Genomic DNA, 10,364 nt, shown 5'->3' with positions numbered 1-10,364 from the left:
CTTTGATGTTTTATAACACAGTTGATGACGAATCCATTTCCGCAGTGGGGACCCAGGTTTGTCTCTCTCTTGTCTCCCCAGATGCTTTTTTTTTATTTTTTTCATGAAACAATTAGACAATGGAACAGGATAGCGGAATTCGTTCTCTCTGAGGATCTCGCCTCGCTAGGAAATCTGGCAGCAAGTGACCCAGGGTTTCAGAAATGGGGTCAGACAGCAGGGACAGGCGGACAGAAAGGCACATGCACCCACAGCCCTGCGAGAGCGGTGGCTCCCACCTCCTTCCCCTTCAGAGCTGGGATGGGGAGGACGATGAAGCACCCTCAGTGGCCCCGCTGTGCCCGCTCGTCCCGCCGCAGGTTTGAAAGGCAGGACCATGAGTTTCTGCTGAAACCACGCAGCAGCAGATGTTTTTTCCTGCGCCCTCGGACACGCACGTGCAGCACGCTGTTATGAAAACTGGATCGTGCTCCCTGAGCGCAGGGAAAAAAAAAACAAAAGCTGTGCGCAAGGTTTCTTCTTGGCTTTAGCATCCAACCGCACGGGCTCGGCAGGTTGGGTTTGTTGTTACCGAGCTGCTTCTGGCCTGTCCCTCCTGCGCTGTCCCAGGGGATGGGGACAGCCAGGGGCCAGCTGCACGAGGACTGCTCCAAACACACCGTGCAGGAGCCACAGCACAGCCACCGCGGGGTGCAGCCGGGTTTCCCTTTGCACCCTGCAGCAGGTTGAGCGGAGCTGGCCAAGCCTTGGTTCGTTGTGCAGACCTCCTCCGGCTTTCCTGCCCGATCTTTCCAGCCTGCCTCCCCCGGCACGGCTCTCCTATGGGTTTTCTTCTCCTGCTAATGTTTCCGTATCCGCCTCAGACCCAGCCAAAGGCTCATTTTAACAAAAAAAAATAAATAAGGGCCGTTTGTCTCGGTATCTTATCATCTCTCTCAGCGTCAGCCCGAGCCTTGACGACTCTTTCCCCCAGCAGCAGGTTTCACTCTGGTGTTTGGGATCCCACCCAGCCACCCTTTCCCAGCCGCTTGCTTCCCTCCAAGAGTTTCGGAGGAGCTCTGCGTGCCTCCTGGAGGAGTTTCCCTGCCCGGGATGGCCTCTGCCAGACCCAGCAGGACCCCGTGGAGAACCTGCTCCTGGGCAGGGGGTGCGAGTGTCCCGGTGCCACGGGATGCTCAGCCCAGCTTCCACTTCTAGGACCAAATCTGCGTGGTGGTGGCCTCACCTCTGCGGGGCTACGGGCTGACCTGGACAGCACCCGGGCTGTGACCCCACGGGTGGGGGTCTCCTCCTCTCCCTGCACCCCCCTGAAGCAGCCGAGGCCCCGGGGGCTCACACGGAGGGCGCGTGGAGGTGCTGGGGGGGGGCTTTTAAAGGGGGTGCTGGGGCAGCGCAGGGCCCCAGCACCTCCTGCCCCGGGGCTCCTGCGGGTGGGGGCACCCGGGGGCACCTGCTGCCGCCGGGGGGGCGCCGCGCAAAGGGGCGAGGGGGGGGCTCTGCCCCATCCAGCCCCCTTCATGGGGCGGCCAGCGGGGGCTGCGCGGGGTCGGGGCGGCCCCCGGCGGGGCGAGGGGTGCGGTGGGATGGAGAGGGGGGGGTGCTGCGATGGGATGGGGCGGGGGGCTCGGCTTTGTCTCCCCGCCCGCGGGGCCGGGGGTCGGGGGCTGGGGGAGGGCAGTGGGGAGGAGCGCGGCCCGCCCCCGCCGCCGCCCTACAAAAGGGGTCGGGCGGGCGGCGGAGCGGCGTGTGCCGCCGGGCAGGGCAGGGCGCAGCGGGCGGGGTCCCGGCCCCATCCCAATTCCCATCCCATTTCCCATCCCCGGTCCTTTTTCCCCCCTTTCCCGATCCTTTTTTTCCCCCCCCCTCCCCTTCCCTTTCCCGGTCCCATCCCGCCCCGGGACCATGCGGCGGGCGCTGCGCCGCGGGGCTCTGCTCGCCTGCATCTCCCTGGGGACGCTGCTGGTTCTCGCTGATGCTAAGGGGGTTTTCTACCCCCCCGCCGCCCCCCTGCCCTACGGCGGCAGGTACAGCCTCTACACGGCCGGCTCCAGCCCGCAGCTCAGCCCCGGGAAGCCCGTGGGCAAGCACAAGTAAGCGACCCCATGCGCGGACCCTCCGGGCATCCCCGCACCGGGGAGTGGGGTCGGGACTGGGGGGGGCGAGCTCCGGCTGGTTGAGGGGGGTCCCGGAGCCGAGAGAGGGCGGGGTGGGAGGTGTGGGTGCTGCTGTGCTCCGCGGATGGGGCTGGGGAAGGGGTGTGAGGGTGGCTGGGGGTCTGTGGGGCTGCCCGTGGGGACCTGTTCCTCGCAGGTACCGGGGGCGATGCGGGGAGGGCAGGATGGCACCGCCCGGGGAGGTGCGGGCTGCTTCGGTGCGGAATTGCTGGGGTTTAAATAAGCTCCGAGTGTAACCTGGAAAGCTCAGGCGGCAGAGGAATGCGGGCTTTGCGCGTACAATGCACCCATTTTGCAACTGAATGGAAAAAGTGTTACTTTGGGGGGCTCCCCCCCCCCCCGGCTTGTTTGCCTGAGCGGGGTTTTTATCGGGCTTCTCTGCAAAAGGGGGGACGCAGCGCTCCCAACAAGCTGAAATGAATAAAGTAAGGTTTGAAACAAACAATGCTGGCAGTGCCAGGGAGAGCTTTCCAAAAACCCGTAACATTTTCCAGCTGCTCACTCTTCAAGCATCGGGCTGGAGCAATAAAACTGTTAGCCACAGGTGGGTGAGGAGCAAAAGGGTTCCTGTGGAGGACAGGGAGCCAGCGGCACCCTGCCCCAGGTAGTCACGGGCAGTGGCTAGTAGATCTGCCTCCGTTGGCCACCAGCTTCCTTAAAGAGGAGGCTTGCAGCGTTTTTAACCAGATCCTGGATTTATGGAGAGACAGTGAGCCTGAATTTCCACATGCACACATGATCTCCCTTCCCTCCAGCTAGGCAAAGTGGCTGGCCCTAGCTCTCGGGTAGCCGTGTGTTCGGACAAATGACTCACTTCTGGAGCAGCACCGGTCCCTGCACATGCCTGGAGCTTGGCAGCCTCTTGTTGGGGCACAGCCACTTGCACCTGGGCAGGCTGGAAATGCTGCCGGGAGTTGGGGTGCGAAGAAGCCCTCAGAGAGGGGCTGGGGAAGGGGTGCTGGTGCTCCTTGTGGGGGAAGCAGGGGTTCTGTGGGGCTGGGGGACAGCGGGGGCAGCCCTTTCACCTGCCTGGGTGCCACAGCTCATTTCCCTGGGCAGCCCCATGCTGCTCCCTGCACCACGGCGAAGCTGGAGGAGCCAGGCTGCTCCCAGCCTGCGGCCAGGCACAGCAGCCACCGCTGCAGCTGACGGGGATGAGCAGGGTCCCCCCGCCTCACCAAACACCTCCCTGCTCCGGCAGCTCGCTCTGACCCATCTGCTCCATCCTGCTGACCCTCCGTCCCCAAGCCACGCTGCCTCTGCCCTCTTCTCCTCCTGCTCTGCCATCTGCCGCCTCCCCCTGCCCTCCATCCCTGCCTCGCTGCACGTCCCCGCTGTCCCTATCCCCACGGGCCACCTGCTCCGACCTCCAGCGGAACAGCCTCGGCCTCCATCTGTCCCTGCAGCCTTCCTCCCGGCTGCCTCATCCTCAGCACCCGGCTCTGCTCCCCGCGCCACCCATCCGAGGGACCGAAGAGGCTCCCAGCCTCCACTCCACCGGCATCTCCTGCCCCGGGACCCTCCTGCTGCCCCCTCCCCAACCTGGCGGGGGGCTGCTGGTGATGCTGGCCCCAGGGCAGGGGCTGACGCTGTCTTGCCGTGCTTTTTTTTCCCCCCCCAGGAGCTACTGCGCCTACGTGGTGCAGCGCAACGTCACCTGCGCGCTGCAGGACGGTGCCGAGAGCTACGTCAAGGCCGAGTACCACAAGTGCAGCTGGGGACCCAAGTGCCCGGGGAAAGTGCTGTGAGTACGGGGGGTGCCTGGCAGCAAAAGGGGCTGAGGGGGGGGGGGTTAATGCTGCGGCGCCGGCAGGAGGCAAGGTGGGATTGTTTAGGAGAGGGAGGGAGCTCGGCCCCTCGCCAGAAATAAATGGGGAATGTTTCCGTGGGAAGCAGGGGGGGGAGCGCAGGGGAGCGTTTTGTCACAGAGCTGCAATTTGGCAGGAAGGTGGCAGCGAGGGGAGAGCCTGAGGAAGGCTGAGGGCTTCCTGCCCCCGGGAAAATATTTGCAAACCTCTCTGCCACCTTATAAATGCTGGAGGGAAACACCCCCCTGTGCGGGGCTTTGTGCATCACCCCCGGCTGGGGATGCTCTCTGTGCAGTAGTGCCGTGCTCCTGCATCCTGCCCGTGCCCACCGGAGCAGCAGTGCTGAGGAAAACGGGGCTGGAAGGGGCTCTCGTGGGAGCCTGGCAAGCAGCAGGGAAGGTGTCCTGGGGGCTGCTCAGCCTTGCTTCATGCTGCTGGTGGTGGCTGGGCACGGACACATCCTGCCTCTCCCTGCCCTGGTACCTGCAGGCAGGCTTCTGCACATGAGGAAGGAAGGAGCGCAGGAACTTGGCAGCTTCTGTGAAGAGGAATAGCACAAGGAAGAGCTTTTTTTTTTTTTTCTTTCCAAAATGATGTTTGAAACTCTAAGACACAGGACAAACTATTGATGTAGAGAAATGTGAAAGCAATGCGGAGACTGCAGGGTTTGGGCTTGCTTTCTCCTCCTGCCCCCCAGGACCAAGGACAAACTGCGTGCATTGTTTCAAAACAACAAACCCCGATTTACGAGGGGCTGAAGAACCCGAGGCTGGAGCTTTCTGAAAGGCAGTTTCAAAGCACCGGGATCTTGGAGGTGGCAAGGGCTGTGCTGTGTTCAGCTGGTGGTGGGCACAGATGCTGCCTGGGTCCTGTCCCAGCCCAGTACGAGGGCTCTGGGCACCACCTGGGGAGGGTGGGCAACTGTGCTGGGGTGCCGGCTGCTGAGCTGCAGCCCCAGGGGGAGGGATGCTGTGGGAGGAGGTGGGCTGTGCTCTGTGGGTGCAGAGCTTGGGTCTCAGCTGGGCTTTCCTCCACCCAGTAGGACCCTGGCCCCGCTCTTTGGTAGTGCCTGAAGCTGAGGTTGTCTCTCTAAACTGTCTTTTCTTCCTCTCCTCTCCCGGAAAGGTACCGCACCTTCTTCAGACCCAAATACAAGATTGGCTACAAGACCGTGACCGAGCTGGCCTGGAGGTGCTGCCCGGGCTTCCTGGGAGAAGGATGCCACGACAGCCCCACCGACCAGCCTGGCCTCCTGCCCCAGCATCCCAGCCCCAAAATGCCACCTGGGCAGAAGATGTTTCCGATCCCCAGAGTTCCTCCCCATCCAAAAAGCCACCCTGACCTGTTTGCAGGACCCAAGAAGAATCAATATGGTGAGACCTCATGCCTGCTTCACGCCCCCAGGTTGTTGCCCCCTGGACTTAGGCACAAACCTCCTGCTTCTTTCTGTTCCAGCACGGGGCAGGAGTTTGGCATGCCAGTGGGTGACCTGTTTTCTGCCCAGAAACCCGACCTTTGATTGCTCTGAGGCTCACCTGCTTTTCTTACCTGCTGCCTTTCAAAATGTGTAGCTTGGAAATCGCCTCACCTCATTGCTTTAAAGCATTTCTCTGTTAATTTGGGGGTTGATAGAGCGCGTCTCAAGATGAAGCTCCCTAGGCTGTTCTCATCGCCTGCTGTTGAACTTGAGATCGCGGGGCTTGACCCCACGCACTGAAAGAGAGCAGGTTTTCCCCATCTAATCGAGGAAAAGATGCTGGGGGAAAGGAGAAAAGGTGGGGAGGGATCTGGCTGAAATGGCAACGAGAGGGAGGTGGGAGCTAATGCTGGTAAGGAAAAGGGCTCGAATGGAGAAGCAGCCGGGGGGAGGCTAAGGGAGCCCTGGCACTGACCGTCCCCTCTCTGTGTTCCCCTGGGCAGGCAGGAAGCTGCCTGGGCTCTTCGGGGACCGCCTGGAGCGGCTGGAGGAGGAGGTGAGGCGCCTGTCCCAGTCCTACGACAGCCTGCACGCCCTGGTGAGCGGCCTGGGGGACCGCCTGCGCCTGGCCATCCAGGAGGACACCACCAAGATGATCGGCTCGCTGATGAACAGCCCGGGCACGCCCGACTCCACGGTGGGCTTCGGCATCATCCCCGACGGCCTGGTGGACGCGGCGGACAAAGCCGACGTCGCCGCGTTCCCTCCGGTGGGGGAGATCCTGACCAAGGTGACGGAGGTGAGCGACGTGCTGAAATCCAAGGCGGATTTACTCCACGAGGTTCGCGGCATGGTCCTGGACCACGACGGGCACATCAAGCACCTGCTGGAGTCGGCCCGGCCCTCGCCCCTCACCTCCATCGACCTGCTGGAGGAGTACGTGGACACGCGGCTGAGCACCCTGCGCGGAGAGCTGCTTGACGGCTTCGAGAAGAAGCTGGGCAAGATCCAGACCACGTGTGATTTCCGGATCCAAGAGGTGCGGCAGCAGTGCGAGGAGGAGAAAGCCGCCAACCTGCGGCTGCAGCAGACGCTGGATGGGAAGGAGCTGGAGATCAAGAAGGAGATCTCCCAGCTGGAGACCCAGATCCAAGGGCTGACGGTGGTGGAGAGCTGCTGCAGCAACCTGGACTACCTCACCGATCGCATGAACATCCTGGAGAAGGGCCTCCACAGCATCTCGGAGTCCCAGAAGAACCTGCACTCACGGATGGATGGAGAAATCTCCACCGTCACCCTGGGGAACCTCTTTGAAGGGCGCTTTGAGGACCTGGAAGCCAGACTCAACGCCACAGAGAGGGAAACGGGGAGCTGTTGCTCCAGCATAGAGGACAGCATGAGAGGCACAGTGGTGGCAGAGGTGGATGGCATGAGGACTGCCTTTGAGGACAAAATGCAGACCCTGGAGGACAGGTTCATGACCATCGTGGGGGAGTTGAACAACGTCAGCGCTCCTGTGGGCATGGACGGAGCGGTGGTGCCCGTGCTGGAGGGGGAGCTCGCTGGCATGAAGAAGCGCACGGACGAGAAGCTGGAGGTGCTGCAGAGCCGCCTCGTCACGCTGGAGAGCACCTGTTCCTCGGGCTGCACCTCTGCCTCCAGAGACGTGGAGACCTTCCGGACGGAGATTGAGGACTGCCAGAACAGGAACCAGGACCTGCTCCTCCGGATGGACAGCAACTACGACCTCCTGCGCAAGCTGAACGCCACCATCCTGGAGATCCAGCGGCGAATCGAGGAGGAGGCGGCGGGGGCTCTGCAAGGAGAGATCACCTTGCTGAAGATCAACCTGAACACCGTCAGCAAGTCCCTGACGGGGCTCAAGGACTCCGTCTCGCAGTACTCGGACACCATGACGCACATCAACTCCTCGCTGGACGAGCACGAGCGCAAGATCGAGGACGAGGTTCACTCCATCCAGGAGAAAGTCAACGACCAAGGCTCGCAGCTCTTCTTCAGCAACCGCCGAGTCCTGAACCTCAAGGGAGACCTGGAGCGACTCAAAGCCCGGATCGTCAGCGACCTGAGCTCCTGCAGGAGCGTGGCCCAGGACCTGCAGCAGGAGGTGGCACACTTTGACGAGCGGGTGGCGCGGGTGGAGAGGGTCTGCGGCAGGCTGGGCGCCGTCACGGGAAGCCTGGACGGAATCAGGGACGGACTGGAGAAACACACGGGCAGCCTGTGGGACTACATGGACCGTATGAACGGGACCCTGGCTGCCCACTCTCAGGAAATAACGGGACTGAAGGACAACCTGCTCGACTGCCAAGCCAAGGTCTCGGAGCTGGCGGAGCAGGTCGGCCACCTGGAAGAGCAGGCGGAGAGGGAGCAGCATTAGCTGCGCCGAAACGTGCTCCTTGCTCCATTAACTTATATCACACGGACTCCAAGGTGACAACAGGTCTTTGGATATTTTTTTAATGAAAAGATAAATTAAAAGCTGCTACGAACCCTTCTTAACCACCCTCCTCCTCCTCCTCTATTTTTTTTTTGTGTGCTCGCCTCCGCAGCTCGCAGCTGTGCCAGCCCTGCTGGAGCAGGGAGCTGCCTTCGGGGCCGGGGGTGTTGCTTTGGCTCTGGGGCTGATGACCCCAGAAGGACAATTCAGGAGGAAGCTGGAGGCGGGGACGTTTTTTAAATTTTATTTTTGTGGATTTGTCGCTTCTTGAAGAATAAAACCCTGTAGTTGTCAGTTGAGGAATAGAGCTACTCTGACCTAAAGACCACCTGCATCTTAATCCAGGGACTGAACAGAGCCAGGGCTCCTTGCAGGGAACAAAACTCACCACAGGAACTGTGGATTTCAAAGAAAACACGTACTCACACAGCCCCTGGGGAGCTGCACTCCCCTCTTGGAGATGGCAGCCCTCCTTGCATAAGGTAAATCCATTTATCCTGCTCCCTTCTTCACGCAAACGCACATGCCTTCCAGAGCACGTGAGGAGATGCATTAGGAAAACACATGTGGATATGGTACGTGTGTCTGTAGCTCTGAGCAATCCCCTGTCCCAGTGCTCAGCTGAGTGCAGAGCTTGCTCTTGCTGCCCCCTTTCCCTCGCTGTACTTTGAGGAGCCACACGGAGCAGCCATCAACTGTCCCAGCAGCATTTGCACGAACCCAGGCGGTCCCTGGGGGCTGCTGTGGTTTGCAGTCCCCCCCCCGCTTTGTTTACTTTGCTTTCTGCTTACACCTGGGACTGATGTGAAGGGTTATGGAAAACTTGTGTCTTTCCCAAAGACGTGTGTACGTGTGGGTCTCAGAAGAGACAAAGCCAGGCACGGAGCAGTCTCCTGCCTTCCAGCTCTGTTTCTCTCCTGTTTTACTGCTTAAACTGTGAACGTGGTTTCCCCCATCTCATCCCTGGGCAGGCGAGGTGCAGCTGCTCCAGGACGTGAGCATGAGGCCTCACCTGCTCTGCCTGGGTTTCCCCATCCAGGATCCTGCTTCCTCTTTGCAGTCCTCTGAGTCCCAAGAATGCTGAGGAGCCAGGAACCTGTGCCACCATCAAGCACCCAGCAGGGCATCTTGAGACGTCCTCTCCTGAGCTCAGCCCTGGGGGAAGGTTGAGCTGTGCTCCAGGCTCTGAGCAGGGCTGGAGGTGGTACGAAAAACCAAAGCAACTTACCCAGCTTCGCTCTGGCTTCCCACAAAGACTGGAAAAGGTCGCTGTGTTCCTGAGCAGTGCCAGCCTTGTCCCATGGAGCAGGTGCCCGTACTGCGTGGCTGTCTCACCAAAATCTGCCTTTCCCAGGGAGACCAGCACAGACATCCTCCCCTGCTCAGGCATCAGGGGCTTTGTTACCAGAAAGGATGAAGAGGAAACTAAAGAGCCTCCTCCTGGCCAGTTCTGGCACTGTTATAGCAGAGGGATATGTTTGCTACCAGCCCAGCACTGCAGCTGATGGGCACTTCCACGCCAGCTCCCACCCCATGCCAGGAGGTGCCATGGGAGCGGTGAGCACCATGCCCAGGGCTGGGCTGATTGGGACCATACTGAAGCTGGTGAACCACTTCTCCAGCTGAGGAGCAACCTCCAGCTGCTTTTGGGCATCCCCAAAAACCTGCTCTTAAATAGGAGACTGATTTCTTCCCCCAACACAGGGGAGGGACCTCAAGCCAGCCCTTTGTGATGGTGCAGGGGAACCCTCACCATACCAGCACATCCTGCTCAAGCCCTCTTCCTCCTCCTCCTCACACACCAGGGACAGAAAAAGGGCTGTAGCAACCAAAGAGAAAACTGAACCCAGCCCCAGGCTCACCCCCTTCCAGGGGAGCTGGGCAGCCAGGGTTTGGTTAAAAAGCAGCTGAAGAGGAGCACAGAGGGAGCCAGGACTGGTGATAACAGAACTAGGACAAGGAAGAAGTCTGACCTTCCAGAACATGGTGCTATGTTTGGACTATTCCTGATTAGTCACTTGAAGATACAATTTTTATTTCAGTTCTCAGCTATCCCTGTTTAAAAGCAAAAGGAACTTTGTATAAAATAGGGCATTTTTTTTTTTTTTACTTTGCTTGCAGAGAGGGAAGGAGATACTGCCCACGTGCTCGCTCTTGCCCTGGGCAGCTTTCCGAGGCAGTTGGTAACTGCTGCTGGTAAGAGGCTGTTTTTTTAAAAAAAAACTTGTACATTTGTTCAGATTTAAAAGCTGAAAGACTGTTTGTACTGGAAGAGAAAAAAATAAAGTTCTTGCTGAGGTTTCCAGTATCAAAATGACTTCTGTGGCTTCAGGGAAAGAAGTATAACACCAGGATTCTGTTAAGTTCAAACACTGAGGCTATTTAGAGAGGAAGAGAGGGCAGGCAGCCTAGCAGGAAGTGATTTACACTTGCACAGAGCAGGCAGGGAAGAAGCTAGATGCCAGAGCAGAGAAAGGAGCCCAAGGCAGGCAGGAGCATGGCTGAAG

At 59.8% G+C, this 10,364-nt stretch overlaps 1 protein-coding gene across 2 annotated transcripts; it reads left to right on the top strand.

The window, feature by feature from the left end:
* Positions 1–1,731: 1,731 nt before the first annotated feature.
* On the top strand, positions 1,732–10,158 carry EMILIN3 (elastin microfibril interfacer 3). 2 transcript variants are annotated; one of them, XR_011101865.1, is made up of 5 exons: positions 1,732–2,090; positions 3,796–3,918; positions 5,108–5,355; positions 5,903–8,339; positions 8,897–10,158. XR_011101865.1 is itself a non-coding variant. In XM_068700316.1 (4 exons), exons 1-4 carry the CDS (start codon positions 1,903–1,905, stop codon positions 7,795–7,797), a joined length of 2,454 nt encoding a protein of 817 aa, XP_068556417.1. In that variant the 5' UTR covers positions 1,732–1,902; the 3' UTR covers positions 7,798–10,158. The 2 variants fall into 2 exon arrangements, 1 of the variants encoding a protein (XP_068556417.1); XM_068700316.1 differs by having other exon boundaries at positions 5,903–10,158.
* The last annotated feature ends 206 nt before the right edge of the window (positions 10,159–10,364 follow it).

The sequence above is a fragment of the Anas acuta genome, chromosome 16, assembly GCF_963932015.1.
Source record: "Anas acuta chromosome 16, bAnaAcu1.1, whole genome shotgun sequence".
Lineage (NCBI taxonomy): Eukaryota > Metazoa > Chordata > Aves > Anseriformes > Anatidae > Anas > Anas acuta.
This window is presented reverse-complemented; position numbering and strand designations above follow the sequence as displayed.